General features: G+C 39.0%; 2 protein-coding genes and 1 long non-coding RNA gene across 6 annotated transcripts; 2 read left to right on the top strand and 1 right to left on the bottom strand.

The window, feature by feature from the left end:
• Positions 1–678: 678 nt before the first annotated feature.
• LOC108430869 lies at positions 679–2429 on the bottom strand. The gene is made up of 3 exons (XR_001858106.2): positions 2308–2429; positions 1427–1507; positions 679–859 (listed from the first exon to the last, which is right to left on the bottom strand). It is a non-coding gene; the product is annotated as an uncharacterized LOC108430869 (long non-coding RNA).
• Positions 1920–5692, top strand: coq7 (coenzyme Q7 homolog, ubiquinone (yeast)). 2 transcript variants are annotated; one of them, XM_017703675.2, is made up of 6 exons: positions 1920–2101; positions 3271–3449; positions 3558–3672; positions 4548–4687; positions 4834–4902; positions 5282–5692. In XM_017703675.2, the coding sequence occupies exons 1-6, from the start codon at positions 2008–2010 to the stop codon at positions 5357–5359; spliced, it is 675 nt and encodes a 224-aa protein (XP_017559164.1). In that variant the 5' UTR covers positions 1920–2007; the 3' UTR covers positions 5360–5692. The 2 variants fall into 2 exon arrangements, with proteins under 2 accessions (XP_017559164.1, XP_037392385.1); XM_037536488.1 differs by lacking the exon at positions 1920–2101 and adding an exon at positions 2134–2438.
• Positions 5693–7786: 2094 nt separating this feature from the next.
• notum2 (notum pectinacetylesterase 2) lies at positions 7787–23973 on the top strand. Of its 3 annotated transcripts, none has more exons than XM_017703679.2 (15): positions 7787–7839; positions 9029–9173; positions 10269–10583; positions 14981–15230; positions 15408–15741; positions 16320–16372; positions 17191–17286; positions 17466–17526; positions 17634–17710; positions 18554–18653; positions 19286–19474; positions 19592–19692; positions 21181–21328; positions 21571–21618; positions 22744–23973. In XM_017703679.2, exons 3-15 carry the CDS (start codon positions 10578–10580, stop codon positions 23048–23050), a joined length of 1770 nt encoding a protein of 589 aa, XP_017559168.1. In that variant the 5' UTR covers positions 7787–7839; positions 9029–9173; positions 10269–10577; the 3' UTR covers positions 23051–23973. The 3 variants fall into 3 exon arrangements, with proteins under 3 accessions (XP_017559168.1, XP_037392228.1, XP_017559166.1); XM_037536331.1 differs by having other exon boundaries at positions 7818–7839; positions 9093–9173; XM_017703677.2 differs by lacking the exons at positions 7787–7839; positions 9029–9173; positions 10269–10583 and having other exon boundaries at positions 14475–15230.
• Positions 23974–24147: the final 174 nt, after the last annotated feature.

Below are 24147 nucleotides of genomic sequence, written 5' to 3'. Positions count from 1 at the left end.
AGAACAATTGTTATTATTTTTATTACACTAATGTACAAGATAATATATGTTTACACTTATTATGGGACCATTTATTACAATTAGTTATAATTTACAGTCATTACTGTTATTTTATTTATTATGTGTTCAATTTATAATGATCTGCATTATGAAGCATGTTTAGTTCATGGCGTTGTCCTTCTCTTGTGGTTCTCATCTCTAGTTCTACAGTATATTTTACACAGCATGTGTCAGGCTCCAGTCCTCCCAGAACACTGGAGGCTTCAGCACACTGTCTCATAAAACACACCTCATTCAGCTCATCAGCTAATTAGCACAGCCTTCACAAATGACTTCAGTGTGTTAGACAAGGGTAAACGCTAATGTCCCCTGCACTTTGACCCTGAAGGACCCCAGTTTGACAAGCCTGTTTTACACAAACTAATGGTGAAGGAAAGAGCAACTAAAATTCATTGTGTGGTGAAAGTGTATTGTCATGCCGAAAGGTTGTGGTGATTTATTTTCCCTTTAGCATAGTTCAGAAAAATCTGCAGGACAGCTTCTAGAAATTGTTTAGTTATTTGCACCAAACACTTTGGATTTGCATCATTAAAGTGTCTGTGCATTCTCACGTGTTCCCTCTATCCACTGCATAGATATAAATACCGTAGTGCTTATCACTATTAAAAGAGACACTGCTTTCGTACAAGACGCTGGGCTTTATTTTACAGCTTTTGTTGGCCACAGCCACGCTGTACACAAGCAAAGCTTTCTCTTTCTAATAGCTTGTTTTCAAATAGCTTGCTCTCTAACCCCAGCTCATGCTCTCTACACACACAGCCTGGGGCAGTTCCTAGCTCTGCCCTCTCCAGTCAGAGTCCTGAGCAAAATGAAGCAATAGAAATAAATGCCAGACAACAATTAACCTAAAACTAGTATGCCAAACTATTTCTTGAACATGGTATAATGCTATATGCATGTCTACACTCTTAATAAATATGAGTCTTAAAGGGTTGTTTGGTAAAGCAAATGGTTCTACATAGAACCATGAACACTCAAAGAACCCTCTGTATGATTAAAGCATTTCCTTGCATCAAGAGTGGGCGCTTCAGATTGATGGAGAATGGACTATAGATAGTTCTATATAGAGCACCCAAAAGGGTTCTTCTACGGTTACAAGCACGACATTGTCTTGTCATAACCCAAAACCCCTTTTGAGTGCTATATGGAAAAAGGTTCCATAGAGTCATCTGCAGCACATTCTCCATCAGTCTGAAGAATGCAAAGAATTTCATGATGCAAAGAACTCATATAAAGAGTTTTTGAGTGCTCGTGGTTCTATATAGAACCATTTGCTTTACTAAACCACCCTTGAAGACCATTTCATATTAGTACACACATACAGCGTATATGTAAATCTACGACCCACCACACATGTTGACCTCACCTGGTCCTCACCGGACGGAACAGGATGGCTGGGTCCAGTGTATATACACTGTTAACGCTCCAACCAATGCAAAGCTGCCACCTGTTGGCCATAGAGTGAAATGTTACTAGGGCAAGTACTGTATATCAGAATAAACAAGCACACCGTAAAAAAGTGGAACGAAGCAGAAGTTGGGGGTTCTCATTTCACTTGACGTAAAATATTGCTTTTGTTCATCTAACCAAAATTCATCTCTGAATTTTTCATTCAGCGCATTTAGAGTTGAATAGAACAACCCGAACCTGTGAGACTTTTATTTAGCCTGTTTCATTTTATTTAAGATTTTGTTTTAAATCCATGGGAACGTAGTGCTTCACGTCATTTTAGACCTGATACTCAATTTCGTCTTGGCAGCTATTTTTCCTCATCCATGAGTCAATATTTTACTAATATTTTACTAAACAAGCAGGACTTTTAGCTGAGTTTATTCCGCTTCGCCCGCCTTTGACGAGCGGTCATCCGCGCGTCATCTAAAGGCACCAAACACAACCTTTGCTAGCCGTGTCCTAGCTCCTTTTAGTTCGTCGCTTTTAGCGGTAGTCATGCAGAGGGCTACAGACTGCGTTTTGAAACATGGTTTTGTGCGAGTTTTGTATTCGATAAACACACGAAACGTCCCCGCTGCCATTAACAGAGGTAACTACAGTTTGTGCTGTCGAGCTGGTTAGCTAACGGCTCCAGAACCGGTTCTGTGCGCTTTGGGATTCCTGGGGCGGCCGTGTGTAACTTGGCCTGACAAGATTCATGGACATGCCTTTAAGGGTTTTGCCAGCTTAATGTGTGGTTTACAATAACCAACCTCTCAGAAAACGAGTTTAACCAAGTTAGCCAGCGCTGCTAACCTGGAGGTAATGGGGGCGTCAACGCTGCTGCTCACACTTTCATCCTAAGGCCACTGAAGTGAAACACATTTCCGGTTCGTTTGAAACGTTACACGGGGATGAAGATCCGTTGTGCAGCACCAAACATCAGGGTAGTGTCTCATCAGCAGATTCAGGAGTCTGACTGTCCTGTTCTAAGGTTCTATTGCTAGAACTATGCACCTCTACTGAGTGTCCAGTTCATCAGGTCCACTTGGCGTATAGGTGCCTTTTGTAGCTCCACAGTTACAGCTTGTAGTCCATGTGTTGGCCCCCTTATTCATTAATGGTCAGGACCCTGATATTTGGGTGGTGGATCATTGAGACACAGCGCTGCAGTGACACTGGCCTGTGTTGCTATGAGCTACTGGGGTTTTTAAATTCTTTGTACCCTTGCTGTCCACTCCATTAGACACGCCCACCTTGTTGATGCACCTTACAGGTGTAATGTTTGAGATGATACCCATCTGTTGCTGCACACTTTTGTTCCTCATCCTCTATTCCTTCATCAGTGGTCAATTTCTGGCCACAGGACGCTGATTATTGTGGATGGCAGACTGTTCTTAGTCCAGCAGTAACACTGAGTTGTTTACTCCGTACACACATCCTCTAACATGTCACTGTCATGTCAGTGTCACTGCAGATCTAAGGATGATCCACCACCCAAATAAGACCTGCTCAGTGGTGGGCCTGAAAGTGGATGAAGGGGCTAACAAATTTTGCAAAGAAAAAGATGGACTGCAATCTGTAGTCTTCTTTGAGACTATGGTTTTCAAGTAGTACTGTTCTCCTTTTAGACGTAGAGGTCCAGTCGCATAGCACCATTTATTTTTCAGCCTCGATGCAGAGCTGAGGTCTTTTCTTCAGTGTACTGTTATTTATGCATCTTTTTTGTAGAAGTCCTTCCACAAGCACTGCTGAATATGTTTTACTGTCTTGTTACAGTAAACAGCTCCATGTTGTGCAGAAAATACACGGTTCTTCCACCACCCCGGGACAAGGAAGAAAAAGCCATGTTAGATAGCATGTTGCGGGTGGACCATGCGGGAGAATATGGAGCCAACTGCATCTATGCTGGACAGATGGCTGTTCTGGGAAGAACCCAGTCAGGCCCTCTTATACAGGTACGGAACAGTTATGTTATCTAGTTACCTAAACAGATTTAATCAGACAAGCATACCAAGAGTAATAGTTGGTTGACATACCAAATCTGTAATGTACTTTATTTACAGAATATGTGGGACCAAGAAAAAATACATTTGCAGAAGTTCAACGAGATCTTGGGGGAGAATAGGGTGAGGCCGACGGTGATGCTACCTCTGTGGAACATTGCAGGCTTTTTACTTGGTAAGTTTGATTCTCATTTCATGCAGATTACCAGTATTACAACATGCTATGTATCTGGGCAGTGTCATGATTTTTCCAACATAGTACACCTAATGTAGATCAATTTTTTATTTTTGCTCTAATTCAGTGCAGTCATATTGTTCAGCACAGTGGAGTGAGCCAACGTGGGTTTGTGGTTTAAGCCAGATTTTTTTTTTTGTATTATTTTAGGGGTTTGTTTGGGTTTAAATGAACTTAGATGACCACAGTAGGTCTTAAATCAACATTTAAGTCTCAGTGCAACACTCCAGATTTTAATTGAGCAATTTAGCACTTCATTCAACATTGTAGATCTTACTTCAACATTATATATCTCAATTCAGTAGTTTTGGACATACAAAATGTTTGCTATTGCTAAATGATTTTTGATTATTTTTACAGCTTTTGGAAACAGGGTAGAAAATGAAGTGAAAGAACAGCAAAATCACTGAAAAATTCAAATAAATTATTAATTTAGTACCTGAAACCTTAATTACATTTAATATGTTCATTAACATATTTATCACTTTATACATTACCAGTATTAAGATGTACACCTTCTACCTCATACTCATACTGCTGTGGTCCATGCTGCTGTTATCTGTCCTCCCCTTTATGCACCATCTATTTATTGTTTATTGTTTGTCATTTTGGGAGTTATCTGGACCGTGAGTACAATGTTTCGTTCCAGCTCATGTATCACATGTGATGTGAATGACAATAAAGCCCTTATCTTATCTTATCTTATCTTATCTTATCTTATCTTATCTTATCTTATCTTATTCCTCATAGAATACATATATTCACAGTGCCTTGGGCCTTGTGTTGTTGATTAAATGGGTATCTCTTGCTTGTAGGGGCCTCTACAGCTCTTCTGGGTAAGGAAGGGGCTATGGCCTGCACTGTGGCAGTGGAGGAGAGCATTTCAGAACACTACAACAGCCAAATTAGAGCACTAATGGAAGAAGACCCAGACAGATATACCGAGTTGTTACAGGTATGAGATCAAAATCTGCATTTGCTTACTTGATTTTAATATACAGTTACAGTTCCTATTAGTGTCCACTAAATTGCATTTCTGCAACATGTTGAATGTGAGGGTTCAAACACTAACATAAAAGTGAATTGTTTTGACTCAACCAGCTGATAAAGGAGTTTCGTGATGATGAGATGGAGCATCATGATACTGGTCTGGAGCACGACGCAGAATCAGTAAGTGTTACAGTATCTCAGTAAGCTGGTGTCAATTCAGATGAAACATTTATCATATGGGGTCTTTGTAAGGGTTTTTAATTACAGTATTGGGGTACCCTTCCACTCCATGTTTTTCCTTTCTCTCTGACACCTGATACAAGTGCTTGAAGGTTGTCTGATGAGTTGATTCAGGGGTATTAGAGCATAGAAATATGTGCAAGGCTCCCTCAGGGTAGGCAATGAGAAAACATTAGTGTTGGTGATGGGAGACAGCATTGACTATAGTTCAGAACTGAGAGCCAACTGTCTTTCATCCTCACCATTTTTCCTTCACTCAGTGGCGAGTTTCTGTACCACTGCATAATCTAGCATTTTGTTCTCTTTGTGTTTACTTCAGGTACCTGGCTATATGATTTTGAAGACTCTAATACAGGCTGGCTGCAAGGCAGCTATTTATATCTCTCAGCGTATTTAGAGACAAATTTCAGTGTTTTTTTTTTTGTCTTTTTTCAATAATATGTACAGTATTATTTTAAAATGTAATATGAGGTTTTGAGACTGAGAGACTTGCACTTCCTTGATTGATTGTGATAATATGGTAATGATAAATTGGTACAAACCAGAATTTGCCATGTCAAATGAAACATGTACAAAAGAAAAAAAATAATTTGTTTTTTTTGGTGGTGTCTTTTGTTTTGTAATATTTATGCATGTTTGTTTTGGACTCAGTACTGTGTTCAGCCAAAAGGATGACCCAACAGAGAAAATTTGGCAGTTGAATAAATAAAACTCTCCGTATTCAAACTAACTAGAGAAACTGTGTCTTAACTACTTTACTGTGGAAAATGTGCCACCTGGTGGTTAACATATGTACTACTTCTGATGTTCTCTGAACAAGCAACCTGTTTGTTTTTCTGTATGATTTTTAATACAGCTTCTTTTTTCACCACTCTTATGATTTTTAGTTGCAGATGACGAGTATGCTATGCCACCACTGCGCATGAGTTCTGTTGGTCTTGGTTGATCTCCACACAATTACAGAAAGAACATTTCTTGAAAAAGATTTTCAAGTTTTATTTATTCACTTGAAATAATTTTTGAATTTTTTCCTTAACAGCTCATCCTCATTGTTGAAGTGACACTGTGATTTTTTCTAGTGCTTTTTGTAACAAAGTCTGGTGGGTTTTCATTTTTGAGAGCAGAAACATAACCTTGAGTCATTGTAACTCTGATCATACTCTTGTGCACCTGAAAATAGCCTGTTCAGTGCCGCACCATACAAGGAAACTAAAAAATGATTTTAATCCTTTTTTTCTTAAAACGCTTTACTGAATAAGTGAAAAACAACAAGATATGAACGCACATCTAAAAGGTGCTCTGTGTCAGACACAACCCATAATATGTTCTATGTAGAGACTTTTACCATGCTTGAAAATATATCACTTTAACCCTTCTCTGCATTGCTCTAGGTAACATTTCAATACTCAATGACATCACCCTGTAATGATACAGCGCATTAGGCTGAACTACCAATGCACCGCTCTCCACATATAAATAAACATGACGAATACCCTCATAAATCACCAATGCCTCCTTTAGCTCCTGTTGCAAAACACTCCATAAATCCTGACAGGCTTGAGAGCCGAACAAACAAAAGCGTTTAAGTGAGCCGCAGCACTGATAACATTTTAGTATCACATTGACAGCTTTCCCAAACTTTTGAGGTGCTACATTCCTGTGCTAGATGTGTTTATTTTTCACATCTCTAGCATGAGCAGCTGCTCATACATATGTAATTAATCTCTTGGCTTGTTCTGCTAAATGGTGTGACTGAACATTGCGCTATGGGACAAAAACAATGTTACGACATAACTCACAAATCAACTAATAGTTAAGATAAAGGAAAACCATAACAGAGATTTTTGGTTAATTTCCTTTAATAATTGTTTCAATTCCCTATTTTTTTTACATGCCCATTCCAATGCATATGTAGCCAGCCGTGTCATACAGTGTAGTCAGTGTGAAAAGTGCTTAATGCTGTTCTCATTATTTTCATGAGCCCCCTTATTGGTATTAAGGTGAGATCTTAATAATCAAGCATTTACTTTGAAAATTGAGTAATTAGACTTTTTAAAAGGGGGCCAAAAAATAAAAACGGACTTCACTGAGTAATAATTGCATAGCCTTTCATTTGGCAGCCTTTAAAAGGAAATTTCACAGATTTTTCAAAGTTGCTAAATCATTAAATCATTAAGATCTAAACGAAGTAATTTAGAGTGGTATGATTTGAATCTTAGAAAGTTATTATATAAAATGGTCGTGAATACACAACCTGATTCTTGAGACATTGTTTTGCGATAGTTACGATAGAATGTTTTATCCTAAATAGTATTTTTAAAATCCGTTTATGGTGGAGAGATACATGCAATGCATTCAGCAGCAAAACAGTCCAGGAAAAGTGTATTTTTTTTCACATTTACCACTATTTTTTCCTTATCAATTTTACATAGGTAGCCTATGTACACAAGTAGATTCTTTGGATGTCTGGATAATTTATATTTGCATTGGATACACTGTGACCCCTTGTTCCTATCACCACCTTTGTAGAGGAAATCTAAGTCATAAATTTTCCATACAATGTTTTAAAGAATGTGAAATTGCTATCTGGCAAAAAATGAATAGAAATGTGTGTGTATGTCAGACTCATTTCCTACTGCAGAAGACAGAAGCAGAATATGTATTATCCTAATTCAAATTGCCAATTAATTATTTTAGATGCACTGCATGGGTAAATTTTAATTATTATTTCAGGCAACAAATTGCTAGCAGTGCACACAAAGGTGTGTATTCAACTCAATCAATTTGGTTTATATTTTGCAGACTTTAACCTTAATCCCAACAGCAGAGCTTCTGCAATGTTTCAGAGCCCAGTGCTTTTCCAAGATGCACTCACAGGTGAGTGAAATGTACATTATAAAGTTGACCCACAGAGTCAGAATAATAAGCATTGACATCTTCATGATGCAAGCCTTTAAAAAAGCAGCAAGCACAGAGGAACATATCTGACCTTGGGGATTTGGACATATGGCTCATTTCAAAGTACCAACCCAATAGTATCACTGTGGCAGTATATCCAACTATTCTTTGGGGTCTGTAGCAGTACACGCCTTTGCCTAAATTCACTTCTCAGAAGAATCCACTCATATATCGACCAGGAAATCAGCAACAAGAATATAAAAGGGCTCTAAAAAAATTCAAACTGGCATGATTCTGCATCTGTGAAAAATCGTCACCATAAATTTTGCAAGGAGTGATAATATAAATCCACACCTCTCATAAAAACTTTCGGATGCAGATCATTTTGTCTCTTGGCATCTGCTAGTGTGACCGTCAATCAGGGGCTTAATCTCTCAAACTCGCACTGTGACCAGTCAAGTTAGCCCTGGAGAAGAAAGTGCTTTTTCATTTTTTATAATTCAGTTTTCTGTGAATAATTCATAGAAAATTACACAGTACAAATGCATCTACACAATGAGCTACATGATAAATATGTGTGCTGTAGATTAAAATATTTGCTAGTAATTTGCTGGTAACTGACTATAAACTATTTCTTACTGCAGTGAAAAGGATTCTTGACAGTTAGAATACAACAGGCATCTTAATGTGTCCAAAGTGAAATGTATTCATTTTTTTTATTATTCATTTTATTTGATATTTACACTACTGTGCAAAAGTGAGAGACCACAATTCACATATTTAATTAACATTCAGCACAGCCTTTAAGTTATTCATTTTTCAGAACACACTTCTGGGGACTTTAGATATGAGGTGATCCACTTGCACAAAGAAGGCAAAACTTAAAGGAAAATTAGTGAAACAGGTGAGTTTCTAAAACCGGAGTTGGTATGTAAACTGGGACTCCTAACAACAATGCAAAACCTAGTAGACTACCAAAACTGTCCCTATCAGAAAAACAGCACTGAAAGTGTTTATCTTTGAGAGAGAGACCGAGAGAGAGAGAGAAAATCAAGCTTTACTTTCCTTTTAATTTGGAAAATTTTCACTGAAATATAAATAATTGGAAATTAAATAAAGGGTCCCTGACTTTTGCACATTGTATATGTCCATATGGTTTTTCATATAGTGGATTGCCACAGCCTAAAGGACAAGTCAAGAGGCTTTTATTGTCATTCCATCTATGTGCACAGTGGAGTGAAATTACGTTCCTCCAAGGCACAACACGGTGCAACATGAAGCAGAAGAGGCAGTACAAAGTGCAACGTGCAGACGTAAGTGTGCAAAAAAATTTGACTAGAAACAATACAATAAATAAAACAGACATTAGACACGGGAAACAGACAAGACAGAGCAGCGCCGACACAGCACATGCAGACAAAGTACTGTACCCTAATTTCAATGCAGTCTGTCAGATAATAAATTTGTAATGAATTAGTGACCTGCTATGAGCTGCTGTCCTGAAGTTTCTGAGAAACTCAGATCCTTTAGCAGAATGCAGTCTGTATTTGACATCATAAAGAACCTCTGTACGTTATCATATCGGGACCAGTCCATGAAGGGACACGTGAGATGAACAGCAGAGCGTTGTCCATAAATAGAAATTTGACCTCTGCAAAGCAATCTCATGTTTCCATAGAAAGTTTTACCATTTTACGCATTTTTACCATTTCTGAATTCATGTATCTACTAGGACTAAACATGGTTGTCTTATCATACAGTTGACATGTCAAAATCATCAGATTAACTGCTCAATTTTATTAACATATCTAGGCACAGGCATCTGTCTGATAGTATTCACAGCTGGGTTTCCCAAAAGCATCTTAACACCAAGATGTTTTTATGTCATAGAGTGAGCATAACACTAAACACTCTCTCTACCAACTGAGACACTTAACACTAAATCACTTTTGGTGAACTGGGCCCAGAAGAGTTCCATAGAGATTCCATTTACAGTCCCTACTAATACTGTAAATTTTAGATTTATTTACATGTTAAATGAACTCAAAACCTCAGCCACTAGCCAGAAAATCATATTTTATCTTCATGTTTGCTAAGATCTCTTAACAAGCCATTTTCAGCCTGAGTTCACCATACAATATGTTGATTACTCGTTTACGTGTAAACTCCAGCCAGTACTTAACTGGTGACTTTAAAATTGGTGATTCTAATCTACGTGCAATCATCTGTTACTTTCTGTGCATCTAAAAGTACAATTAGCTCTTGCCTGTTCCATTGTTATGCTATAGCTACATCAATCACAAGCATCAAACAGCAAAATTCACATGTATTGTAAGTGTAATTTAGAGCAGGTGACCACATGAGTAGATGTATGAATGTTTGTCTTTCTGAGTCATCTCGCTGTTCAGGGAGCCAGCAGTTGTGTTGGCACCTCCGGCGGGCACATTTACGGATCAGCTGGAGCAGCTTATGCGAGTTGCCTGAGAGCGACATGACCCCAGCAGCCATCAATCACTGGCCATGACAGCGAGGGTGGCCACTACAACATGACTCCAAGGCCACGTAGCTACTTGCTTCTGTCATGAGCCTCAGCAAGCTCTTGGAGCTATTCGGCCAAGCATTTGACGAGGCCCCCCATGGCCCAGTTAGGCAACTGGTGATCATCACAAACCCCAGCAGATGGATCTCACTGTGGCCTGAAACGGGTGTCCGGACACATGCAGGTAGGACTGCTGAGCTCCATCTCTTGTGCTTTGAACTGAGAATGGTATGAGAGTAGATCTCCTTGCATGAACATTCAAACTGCGCTGATCATCAAAGATCAGCTGAGGCTCATATTAGTGGGTGCAAACAAGTGTATTGCATTCCTACAAAGCTGTCACAACACTGATGCATAAGCAATGCTGAAGGAGATTATCTGCAAATACCCCTCCTCTCAGCCCTGCACTTGCAGTAGAGCCTCTGCATCATGCCACTCGTTTTCTTTGGGTGTTATATCACTTTTGAGTTGCACTGAGCTTGCCAGACCATCAATCCACTGACTGCTTGGCGGTTTACAGAAGGTTAGTATGTCATCCACCATAATGCCAGACTTTGGTTTGGCCCTAGGCAGCCACGCCACCTGTTAGTCTTCTTTCGTGGCCATCTTGTGCTTTACACCAGTACTCCAAAGCCTTCGATGTCAGCTCCAAAGACTGACAGCCATAGCCATGCTATGACTCTCAGCAAACATTATCGTGCCTCCTACTGCAGGTGGTCTGTGAACGGGCTAATCACCTTCTCCCCTGTGTTTATATTTCTCTCGTAATGACCGCAGCTGAGCACTGGTGACAACCATGACTATCACAGATTTTCAGATTATGCTATCCTTCACATTGCTCATTTCACTCATTTCACGCAGCTGTTTCAAGTGATCTCCATGCATTAAATGGCCTTGTCATGTGTCTGGTGAGCAAATTGTGGAGGTTTAAGTTCTATGTGTTACGTTTAGTTGTTGATCATGACCTTCTCGCATTATGGAGTGCTGAAAATCCAATGTATTACAATTCCTAGCAGTGTGGCATGCTTTGATGGATGTCAGCTGAGCGATGTACTTGCTTGCCTTGAGCTTCTAGTATGGTGATGACATCCATACACAGCACCGTAGACAAAGTGCTTGTCAAGTGCCACCACCGAGCTCCTCTGTGTCAGCAGATGACCTTGTGAGGCATTCTAGAAGGCACATTCCAAACCAAAGAATTATTCTATCTGCAGTTAAATAATCATTCTGAATGATTTGGAGTGCTAAAATATGTGTAAACCAATGCATATCAATGCAATTGTACACAGACGGATAAAACAACTACATCCATCCATCCATCCATCCATAACTACATAACATTTAAATGAATAACTCCAGAAATACCAGCCAGTAACTCCCAGACATAATCATGCTGCAATCTGTTCGAAAAGCACAAATACTTTGGACATGTTTCCATGACCATTTCACTCTGTCAGCTTTTAAAACACCTCAGTTTTTTAACTGAACCCACAACTGAATACTCAAATTATTCTGATTGGGGCTTTAAGGCACTGCAATCTTAAAGGTGCATTATTTTTGCATGATGCCATGCAAGCGTCATCTCTGGTTCCCTTATTTCAATGCGGGTTCTATATAACTTTAAGAAAGTTATTCACACTCATATGTTATTCACACACATTCTCTTAAGAACCATCCACTGAAAGGCTTTTTGGGAACCAAAAATAATTGCTACATTGCATCAGGCAAAAAACCTGTTATCAATTTTTAGTTTAGTGTTTTAAACATGCAGCCATAAACATGATGAATTACTCAATACTCAAAATATCCCGACTGGGGCGCTTTTGAAATGTTTTCAATGGCCATTTCTTTAAAAAAAACATTTATTAAAATGAGATAACATGGCATGACAAAGAGGTTCTTTATGCTCATAGATCTCTTTTTCTAACATGGTTCTTTAGATAAACAAAAGTAGTTCTTCTGCGGCACCACTTAAAGATCCTTTTGTGGCATCTTTGTGTTTTAAGATATTTGTAGCTGTGCACTGCATAAGTAATGCCTTGTATTACTCTTTGACCAATTACAGGAACTTTGGCAAATCCATAATTAGGTTTTACTTCCACAAACAATTCACTTTGAGAAACACAGAAATAAAAGTCCTTGCCAAAATTTTTTTTTATATTTGAAAAAAAGAATCAATATTTGATTCTGACATGGGTCATTAAGGCATTAACTACACTGCAGGCTGCTATTGCATTCCCCTTTGACCAAATGAGGTAGTGAAGACCATTCAGTGGGGCCGTCAGATATAGGGAACATGTTGCAGTTCAGAGGAACAAATCCAAGATGATGCTTCCATGACCAGTTAATTCTGAAGAAAACATTTATAACCTGACTTTAAAAGCTGTGCACTGCATGGTTAAGACTCTTGTCACTGTATTCCCCTTTGACCAAATGAGGCATTGTGGGCATCTGATCTGCCTGTGTCATCCTAGAACTGTGAACGCGTAGATGTTTCAGGTCCAGAATGAAGGCTTGCCTATTGATCCGAAGAGCTGCCATGTCTTGCCAGCTTTTGCAAAAATCTGTTGAAGCAGATATCAAAGACATAAAAGACCATCAATGCCATCTAAACGCATTTTTTCTAAACATTCTGGCTTGTTTTGAAAAAAAAAAGTATGAAGGATTTACACCATTTTTTCTCAGTTTTTAAGCGTTTTGAGGTCTGCTTAGCAGATTGTTGAAGTGATTTCTGGGAAGACAGAAGGAGGTTTGCATGCTTTTGAATAGAGAAAGAATGAAAAGCTTTTTTAAGCTCAGTAGATCAAATTCAAATGCAATGTCATTCGATGACTTGTTTAGACATTTCTTTACTGAAATATTTTCACCTATGTGAAATATTTTCTGGCAACACTTTAAAGCACCCAGAGATCTTCACTTGGTAAAAACAACATTTTGTAAACATGGTAAAGCTTAAAAATATCCTATGTCTAAAAGTGGCTCCTATAAAAGTTAAGAAATGGACAACATTAATCTGCCCTAAGCTATACCAGGTTTATATGAAAACACATGAGAAAAATCTTTAGATGTGATTTACGAGCACCTTTCCATATAAGCCATTTCATTTAGGGCTGCAGTTTAAACTATAGTTTCTTATAAAACTTCTGTAATGACTAGATGAAACGATGTGAGAAGCTAAGTAAAGCGGGTAACAACATCATCTATGCCCTAATTTTCTGACCACATTTAAAAGAAGAGAAAATGTGTTATAAAATGCTGCCAATATTTAACTCACATTCTATTTGGGGGAAACCAAGATGTTAAAATTAAGATTAGTTCATCAAGATAAAGTGAACACAGTGGCTTTCTCAGTTCTCTGTTTGATTCCAGTGTTGACTGAACTGCTCTTTAATCTGCTCTATTGTTGAAATCATGGACGATATCATCCAGACTATAAATGTTATTATCAGCTTTGGCAACTGTGAGCATTCTACGTTCTTTTATATGAAACTACTGATGTGTGTGGTTGGAAGAGTGTCCTGTGTGGGGTGACCTCCTCTGTGTGTCCCTGTGTGCATGTGTGTTCGCTCCGCTAAGCATGCCTCAGCACTAGATGCTCATTAATGGCTTTTGATTGACATGTTAGGATGGTGTGCATTTCATTGATGAGAATTTTAGAGGCCAGACCCATGATGTCTGTCGCTGATCACTACGTCAGCTTAAAGCTATCCTAGATCAGTTTCAAATACTCCTCACTGCTGTCAAACACCCCGTTCTGAAGCCAGCTCCAACCTGTGCCATTCAGCCTAAGGTAAAATATACATTGGCTCTTTCGTTTCATAAGATTCTAATTATAGATATTAATCATGAAATATTATAAAAGCTCTATATGATTATTTGCATGGAACTGTTTTCCACATGATCTGCCTTAACAGAATGTGTATTATTTTCAATTTCATCTAAATTCACATTTCAGTTATTTTAATTATAAATGCATTGAATTTTCATATTTAGGAAAATTATATTTTCTGTATGATTAGTTAATAATTCGTTAACCTAGGGTGTGTTCATAATATACATGAGTGAAGAATGCATTACAAGAATTTAAGCATGGTTGTTTGTCATTAAGAACAATTTGTATAACTTTTCATCAAAGTGTGTTGGTTTATTAAGATGTTTAAAGATATGAAACACCAAGACCTTCTGTGTTTTCTTAAAAAATATATGAATGACAATTTTCCGATTTCAAGCTGCAAACAAATGTGTCTGTAACACTTAAAAAGTGCTCAGTTAGAAACATTCTGTTTTTTCAGCTTCTTCCTGTTACTTAACTGTTGATCACCAGTATATAAAGACTTCTGGCCAACTGAGTGGTGTGCTAGGCACTGTTGTTTCTCACTGAAGCTAGCAGGACCCACTGACCTGTTGCATACCATGTATCTGCAGGGCTGCGCAGGTATTTCAGCCATGTAGGTGTTTAAATCAAAGCTGAGCTAAGCCTTTAGCGAGGGAGGGGTTGTTGTGGGACCCAGTTAGGTGGGGAGGAGTAGTCTTTGAAATATGGTTGGTAGAGTGCCTGTTATCTTTTCTTCTCGGCATCAGACGTCCAGCCTTGGTGGGTCATCAGTTACAGCCCTGAGCTGGCACTGGCTCAAAGGGGATGCTGGGAAATGCAATCCATATGGTGGCACTATAAAGCTTAGCACTGAGCACATCCATAGTCCAATATCAACTCAGGACTCTTCAAAAACCATCAATTCAGTAGGTGCCTCTCCCGTAGCGACCGCGGTGGTCAGCTGTATTGAAGATTCCTCCAGAGATCAAGGTGACCAGGACCGGCTGCTTCCAAGTGGTATGTTCCTTGTGCTGCAAACCTGTGCTTTGAAAACCAGATAGTTTTGTAGTCTGCAAGTTCTTTATGATTGTTCATTATTAAGTAGAGTAAATTGAGTAGTAAAGTCACTTGAGGAGGAACTTGTTCATGAAGTCAAGCATTACATCTTTTTATTCATGTTTTTTTTTCTTCAAGGAGGTCCTGCTGGATTTGATATGCGGATTCTATGCCATGTGATATTCCTGGTTATGCTGGGAGGCATTTTTTGCCAAAATAACCGCAGTGCAAAGCCAAGTGGCAAACCTGCGAAAAAAGCCAGCAGCACCCAAACAGCTGAAGTTGCCCAGCATGCCCCAGATGAAGACTTGTACCCCGTACCAGGAGCTGCAGCCAGCTCCAGCAAAGACACCATCCCTGCAGCCCGTGGAGGGACACAGCAGGGAGCATCCGCCACCAAGCCTGCTGAAGACATGAAGCTGCACTTCCTTAGGAACACACCGGCCATGTGCAATGACGGCACCACAGCTGGGTGAGACCACAACATCAAGAAGGCATCTTCGCCTCAGAGTTAGGCTGTAGTAAAAGTCAAAAGAATAAATCATTATTATGCCTCAAAGCGAGATGAACTAAATAGATTAACTGGATTACCCCCTTATCCTCAATTTCAGACTTATTATTCAGTTATTAATATTAAGAGATATTATCTAGTAACAATTATAAATTATATAGTACCCACTATGAAGCAAATGTCTAAGCTATGTAGTAATCAGACGAAAAGAAGAAAGTCTAGACCCACTGATGGATCTTTAGTTTAAGGGGTTAACAAATTGTAAATTTCAGCATAAATTTTCAAATCATTACTACTTTAGCCCACACAGCTTCAATTCACATTAGATTATTAGTGTATGAGATAAACTAACGATGAACTAAAGATATTATTTCAATTTCAGATTGTAAATGACAGCTTTTATCAGACTGGCATATCAATATACAAAATACTTGCTCATTGTCAAAAGACAGGAAGCATTAAGAAAATGTCCTGATATGGCTATGTTCACTGTAGATCATCCACTCATAACCCTATCTATATTTATTTGTGGTACACAGGTTTTACCTAAAGGAGTTCAAAGGAAGCAAGAGGTGGCTGATATTTCTGGAGGGTGAGTATTTAAAACGAAGTTAATTTTGTCAAGGAGAGTCAGCAGGCTTAAATGCCCTGCTCAGCGTTATTTTGACTGGTGGACATCTTCTTAGACGCATGCTCTTTTTGCTTTTTTGGAGCGTGTTGCTTTACTTGTATTTAGACATAAGATTTACGGTGTCACCACCAGGCAGGAAAAGCAACCTGCCATGCAGCTGTATTAACTCAGCCAATTCAATAAGCAAGGAGGAAACCCTGCTGAGATTCTATACAATTATGCTTCTTACTAGGGAAAAACAACTACTGTGGACAATCACTGGCATGCTTGGGCAGAGCACTTCTGTATAATTTATTTTTGTTTTGTTTGATTTTTTTCATGATGCTTGATATAATGTGCAGTAAAACTATCTTTCGTAACCACATGTCCAAAAGCAAGTTTAAGTAATTTAAAGTCTTAAATTGACATTTATAGTGTTGAATGTTCCCTTAGAATGTAAGAGCACTTTTGGACTCTGTAATTGTTTATTCAACTAAGCCAGGCAGGTTTAATCCTTGTCTTGGACTAAACTGCAGTGGCAATGGTGATTTACCATTGGCAAGTCATGCCTTAGGCTTAATTTAGGTCTGGCCTCAATTGTACACTTTATGCTTCAAGAGTTAATTTAGCACTGTAAGCGTTAATACACCTACACTTCCCAGCATCAGCCATGCCTAGTGCTGCTGCGTTTACTGCCGAGCCAATGCAGGTGGTCCATACTTTGAAAGCCTGAACAAAAGCCTAACTGAGATATCCTTGTCAAACCGGATGTCCAGCTAATATTAGTGAATTATTTTTAGGTGGATGGTGCTGCTACAACAAAGAGACCTGCGATTCCAGATATAAAAATATCCCGCGCCTCATGAGCTCAGCTGACTGGCCACAGACACGGAAAGGTAGGCTGCCATCAGCCAAAACAGCACTTCCTGTTGTACTAACACAACTCGTGCCCACAGTCTCACTTCTAAGATCCGTTTTTAAGATGTATTTTTAAAAAATATATTTCAAGCCACAAACCTTTTCAGACACTAAGAAGTGTGTGAACCTGAACACTTTCTGCTGTTATGTTTTCTAGGGAGTGGAATTCTATCTGCACAAGCTGATGAAAATCCTCACTGGTATAATGCCAATATTGTGTAAGTTCCTACATCACCGAAGTGTAACAGCAAGTAACTGTGTGACTCACCACATACCATATTTTATTTTTACACCTGACTGCATTTAGTGTGTAATCTGTGACCAGGTTCGTGCCCTACTGCTCTAGTGATGTGTGGAGTGGTAACAAGCCTGCAGCAAAAGCCAAACAGGGGAAAGAAACAGGTAAATGATGTTTACAAGCATTGTACAGCAACATACCAATTTGTGTTGTAGACACCATGACCCCTGGTTCCAATGAAGTCAGAAGGCTTCACTACAGTGTTTGTAAACATCTAAAGCACTAAATTGCTATCCAAAATGACTGGTGAACCCACACGTCCTCTGAATTTTCATATGCAGTGTTGATGATGATGAAATAGTGGTAAATCTTAAAAAAATACATCAAGGTATTATTTTGTTCTTTTCTCAAATTTATCGTAAAACGATGTCAAGCAGTGTTTTTAGAACCATGTAACTGCCTAGCAAAGATAGCTTTACATTTCATGTAAAAACTTTTTGTGAGGTAGCTTTTAATAGCATTAAAGGCTTCAGACATCTGGTTCCTGTCACCACCACCACGAACAATTTTGACTCAGTATGTTTCTCAAGAACATCATATTTCATGTTAAACCACTCTGAATGACTTAACTTGTACCTAAATTGTTTAATTATGCAGACACTGTTAAAAAGTGCAATGACACAGTGCCCATCCTGGTCTGGGAACATTTTGCATTCTTTTGAATTACTTTTGAATTAAGTAAGAAAAAATACCTGCTAAGGTTTTAATAATGTAAAACAGTTATGTTCTTGTACTTTGGAAAAAAAGAAAATGGCAAGATATAAACAATTTTCTACTGTGATGTTTATAATATGTTGTTATTGCACATCAACAAAGAAAACAGGCTTGTTTATTTTATGTATTTGAAAGCCCAGATGTCCTCTTCTGGCACTAAATCTTATTAAAAATGTTGGCCATCCAAAGACTACAAGATTATTTAAGTTCAGTGTGTGTCTGTTCTGTGTCAGAATACTCCTTCATGGGATCTGTGATCATTCGGGAGATGATCAAAGACCTTGCATCAAAAGGATTAAAACAGGCCAAGGTCGTGATGCTGGCTGGAACTAGGTAAGCGCTCACTCTGCGCTCACGCCTTCAAATAATACATGAGAATGTCTCGGATTAATCAGTGTACTATGAGAACCACAACTTAAGCATCCGCTGAGATCTAATTTAAACTGAATCTCCTTTAGCTTGGCAGGCAAAGTGACTCAGTATAGCTGTCAAGATGTATTTAGATCTTTTAACAGGTTACTGGAAACAACAGAAGCAGAGGCATTACATCAGAGGGATGAAACCCTATCCCCATGTATGGACCAAACCCTCTGTTGGCCCAGTTTGACCACACCACTGCCTTCACACATAAGACAATGTGACACTGACTAGAACTCTATTTTCAGCCCATCATATCGTCTACCATAAAGATGTATACTGCGGCTCGTGATGCTATGGACAATGACATAATGTCTATGTATGTCCTGCCATGAAGGGAAAGTTCTAAAGAATTTCCAGTAGCGCTTTCTCTCGGCCTGTTGCAAGTGCCAAAAAAAACATGCAGTCATGTACACAGTTACACAGGAAAGGCACTGTATCAGTCTACAGACAGCGCTAATCAGTGTTTTGTGTTAGTTAGGGTGAGTTTCGACTTAGTTTGTGAGTGAAAAAAGGGATCAATCAGAACAGTTCCTTCTTACCTGCAGTGCCGGGGGAACAGGTGTGCTACTCAACATTGAGAAAGTGGCCAGTCAGCTGGAGCAGCTGGGGGCAGACACGCAGGTCCGAGGCCTCGTCGATTCTGGATGGTTTCTGGAGAGCAAGCAACAAAAGGCCCCTGACTGCCCAGACAGCATCTCTTGCTCTCCTGTTGATGCTATTAAGAAAGGGATCCGGTAAGGTGCAATGGTCTTGTATTTCTTTCTAAACATTGCACCAACACAAATGTTCACAGAAGTCTTTCAAGGTTTACTTCAAGGTTTAGACTGTAAAATGACTGCCCTTTCTTTCAGGTTATGGAATGGAGTTATTCCAGAGAAGTGTAAGCAACACTACAAAAGAGGCGAGGAGTGGCAATGCTTTTTTGGACACAAACTGTACTCCTTCTTGAGCTGTGAGAATCATTTCATTCTATGTTTCAGTCCTAAATGTTTCAGTGTGGGCATCGGTGGCTATAATCTCACATCAACACTCTTAAATGTATCGTTAAAGATTTTTATAATAAATGCCAAAGAAAAATCACTGGCTCCATAAAGAATCTTTAGATGATTATTAAAACAATGGGAATCTTTAATTGCCAGACCCAGATGAGGCGCAAGTCTAGACAAATCAGGTTTTCTAATGGTAAAACACCACTGACTTTGTAGTTAGTTTAGTCCCAGACCACACTCATGTTCAGGAAAACCAGTCCTTAATGTTTTTTTCACAGGACTCATTCAAAAATGTTTACTGTTCATCATCATCTTAAAGTGTTCTTTATGAAGTCAAACAAAACCTAAATATAATTAACTTAAATGAAATGTAATGTTACGCTCAAAAGTCGTCTTTGTGAACTTATGTCACGTATTTTCATTCGCTCGAATAAAGCAGAATCAGCACATATGGACTTCATTAACGCTACCTCAACCTAAAATGTAACTGCAATTAATTTTGAGATATTTTCAGTTACCCATTGTTAACTAACGTTAGCTAACACCGTCGCCCACATGTATAACGCCTAACGTTACGCTAGCTAAACTAGCCAACGAACTAAAATTTTAGGCTATCTGGTTAATTCGCGAGGTTAACCTGAGCTTTTGAGTAAAATGTCTGTGCAGTGCTAACTTATTATGTATCATGGTATATGTTTGTAGGCGTTAAATATTGTTTATGAAACCTCACCTACCATGATGATTTTTACTCAGTAACGAAGTTTTATTCCAAGTGTTTACGAAGAACGTTCACAAAAAAACTGAGCTATTATACATAATGTGGGCCAAGTATATCAAAATACCCAGTTGACAAATTTTATTTGGCTTCATTCTGCCCTGTATACAGCTGGGTCTTTGGCCCAGGTCTGGCCCATATACTGTAAAAGTATGTAGGACTAACAGATGTGGCCCAGGTCTGGCCCATATACTGTAAAAGTATGTAGGACTAGCAGATGTGGCCCAGGTCTGGCCCATATACTGTAAAAGTATGTAGGACTAGCAGATGTGGCCCAGGTCTGGCCCATATACTCTAAAGTGCCTGGACTAATAGATGTGGCCAAGGTCTGGTCCATATACTACAAAAGTAAATAGGACTAACAGATGTAGACCAGACATGGTCCATATACTGTAAAAGTATGTAGTACTAACGGATGTGGCCCAAGTCTGGCCCATATACTCTAAAGTGTGTAAAGTAACAGATGTGGCCCAGATCTAGCCCATGTACTGTAAAAGTGCTATGGTTCAGATCTGGCTTGTGCAATGTAAATTAAGCATTTTTAACAGGTGTTGGCGAGATCCAGCTCATAAATTTTTTTCATATACATAATTTATTGTTAGAGCAGCAAAGACAAGCACTCAGTAACCTTAAAGGGCTACAGACCAACTTTGAAAGTTTGTGTATTGTCTTGCAGCACCACTGTTTGTGGTACAGTGGCTTTTTGATGAGGAACAGTTGCGTGTCGAGAACATATACATGGGTGGCCAGTCCCTTTCTGAGCAACAGTGGACCTACATGCAGAACCTGGGAAAAGAGCTGAAAAACTCCCTCAAAGATGTTACGTGAGTGTCCTACCATCACAAAAGCTGCTCTGTGGATCACCTCATCCAAAAAAGCACTGAAAAGCATGTTATAGTTAGCAGGGAATTGTCTGAATAGTGGCATGCGTAGTGAAATAAACCTTTAAGTGAGGACATTAGAGCCTTAGTGGGAGTTCTACAAAGATCAGTGCACTTCAGGACTGCATGTTCAAGGCCCTGCCTCTCACTTGTGCTGAAAGCTTTGTACTGTATGTTTTTTCCAGGGCTGTGTTCGCCCCCTCCTGCCTATCTCACACATTGATCACCAGAAGGTAAGGACACCCTAGCTCCACACAGTGAACTCATGCTGCTGTTTTTGGACACTCATCCATCATACCGCATTCTGGGTGTCACCAGAATGCCACCTCACACTTTCACACACCTAGCCAGCTGCCCCCTGGCTGGGCCCAGCCACACAAAGCAGTGGAATAGACCATAAGGGTTTTGCAGAGGTCATAAAAAACCTCATGGTTTCATTTTGAACCAGCACTATGAACACAAATAATCAAATCTGTGCAAATGTCAGGTATGATTAGGTTTAACAGGCTACTGTAATTTTTAGGTGTTTTTATAACAGTATAATATTTTATAACAATATAAAATCATTTTTAATAGAATGTAACACAATTGCATTTTTTTAGATGAGACCTCTACTGGTTTGCTGTGGAACGGGCTTAAAATATTGTTGTACTTGATTTTCTTTCTCTACACCTTGTTATTATGTCTTTACCGGATGCTTCTGTCCAAATTTAATGCTTTACTTTATTCTCAGGGGGACTCAGGAGGAAGAGGTATTTATAGGGCTTCTCACTTGGAAGCCGCCCCCCTAGATTTCTAACTTTAAAGGACAATGACAATGTTAGAAACGTAATTCTTCTTACAGGTTGAACTCAAGGTGGCAAGTTCTTGCATCTTCATGCCTTTTCCACCGTAAACACATGAAAATCACTTCCAAAGTTCACTATTCAGCAGCCACTATCACCATGATATCACCAACTATCACCTTGGCAGTGTTACATAGCAGCAAGCTGTCTTTGGTCATGCACCAATGCTGTTTTACACCAATTTTGCGGTGAGGCACAGAACAAGTTTTTTTTTCAATGCCAACATGTGAAAACAGCATTAGCTGACTCAGCTGTTTCTGTTGATTATGGGAATTTAGCTGAGCTGTGCTACTTCTTAGCTTGGACAACTACTTACCTAGAAAATTGACCCTGGTAAAGAAAACAAGTTAAAAAAGCTGAATGTCTTTTCATGATGCTACCATTTCTGGGACAGCCAGAGAATGAATCTTAAATATTAGATCAGCCTTGCTCTACAAGAGCTCACATCATGCTCATATCTACTTCATCTTTTTCTGATCCAAATCATTCATGTCCAGCTTTGTTTCTTTTCAGTAACTGGATGGAATTCCAAGTGAAAGGCACATCCTTGTCTCGCGCCCTACAGTGCTGGGACAGGAGCCTTCAAGAGGCCAGCAAGAACAGCAAAACTGCCCTGAAAGGCTGTCCCTTTCACCTGATTGACAGCTGCCAATGGCCTCAGTGCAACCCCACCTGTCCTGTATTGATCGACCAGGCCACACAGCAGGAGATGACTCTGCTCCAGGTGCTAGCCAGCATGGGCTTGGACTTGCAAAAGCTTGGCATAGATGCACGCCGGGACAGTAGCACATCCACTGGCATGATCAGCAACGGTGGCTAAGGAATTAGCAAGCGATGGTGGAGCAAGTTCTCATTGTCAGAAAAATAAAATCACTTTATCCATACTGTAGAGACTGCTCAGTGGCGCCCCTACAGCCACACAGCATTCTGTTGTGTTCCAAAAGGAATTGAGATGTTTGACAAGTGGGTGTGTGTTTGGATTTCTGTGCCAACAGACTGTCTTCGCAACCCTGTGTATCCAATAGGGATTGGGTTTTGGGTTTTGCCTGAGACTCCTGAATGAAGCTTGAGTTATGAGTACATGTAGCTAGTCACAGTTAATCCATAACTAATGCTAGATAATCTGCAACTCTTGAACAAGGAGAGTAGATCAAGGTGTCATTTTAATTGAACCAAAACTGTTTTATCTTTGTATGACATTTCTTTGTACAGGACATACCTTGCCAACAAAGGCAAAAGGTCTACATGGCTGAACGATACAAGCTCCCAACCTGAGCAGTAAAGTAATTAATATCTTTACTAACTAATAAATAATATATGTACTTCAGAAAATGCATCAACATCTTTCCAAGTAGCTTACGTCACTCTGTGTTGTCAGATACAAGGTTAGAAGCAGTTCTGATTACTCCTCTATACTTTCCCTGTATGTTCTTAGAAATGCATGTCAACATAGAAATGGCATGCATAAATACATAGACTTGCTATCTATTTATTATTTTTTGTCTTGGTTGAAAAGCGTGCGACTTAAATTCTGATAACTTCATTTTTTTTTTCAAATGAAATCTGCCTATACTTTTTCAGCTATTGATTATTTACTGTATATTTACTAATGTATTAAACATTATAGCCACACACACAGATATTTATATAGTTCTTGCACATTTCTTTGTACCTTATATTAAATATCATGTGTCTCTGACATTTATGGACTGCTGAATATTAATAAAAATTAATGGAACCTTTTTCATGTTTAATAGGTTTTCAGAATGTACAGAAATACTTCATTCACTCAGTGAAGGGGAATTCCACCAAAAAAATGTAGGTAATGAAACTGTTAAGCTGTAAAGTCATTTAGAGCGATTTAATGTGAAAACTGCTGTACTATGGAAACTTGTAAAGTCAAAATTGTTCACAGTG

The sequence above is a fragment of the Pygocentrus nattereri genome, chromosome 30, assembly GCF_015220715.1.
Source record: "Pygocentrus nattereri isolate fPygNat1 chromosome 30, fPygNat1.pri, whole genome shotgun sequence".
NCBI classification, from domain to species: Eukaryota; Metazoa; Chordata; class Actinopteri; order Characiformes; family Serrasalmidae; genus Pygocentrus; species Pygocentrus nattereri.
This window is presented reverse-complemented; position numbering and strand designations above follow the sequence as displayed.

Bases quoted from the DNA above. Each gene is read 5' to 3' on its own strand.
- coq7 (XM_017703675.2), top strand. From the start codon at position 2,008: ATGCAGAGGGCTACAGACTGCGTTTTGAAACATGGTTTTGTGCGAGTT. The intron at 2,102-3,270 runs GTAACTACAGTT...GTCTTGTTACAG, and splicing joins CCCCGCTGCCATTAACAGAG to TAAACAGCTCCATGTTGTGC. The intron at 3,673-4,547 runs GTAAGTTTGATT...TCTTGCTTGTAG, and splicing joins CATTGCAGGCTTTTTACTTG to GGGCCTCTACAGCTCTTCTG.
- notum2 (XM_017703677.2), top strand. From the start codon at position 14,939: ATGGTTGGTAGAGTGCCTGTTATCTTTTCTTCTCGGCATCAGACGTCC. The intron at 15,231-15,407 runs GTATGTTCCTTG...TTTTTCTTCAAG, and splicing joins GGACCGGCTGCTTCCAAGTG to GAGGTCCTGCTGGATTTGAT. The intron at 15,742-16,319 runs GTGAGACCACAA...TGTGGTACACAG, and splicing joins AATGACGGCACCACAGCTGG to GTTTTACCTAAAGGAGTTCA.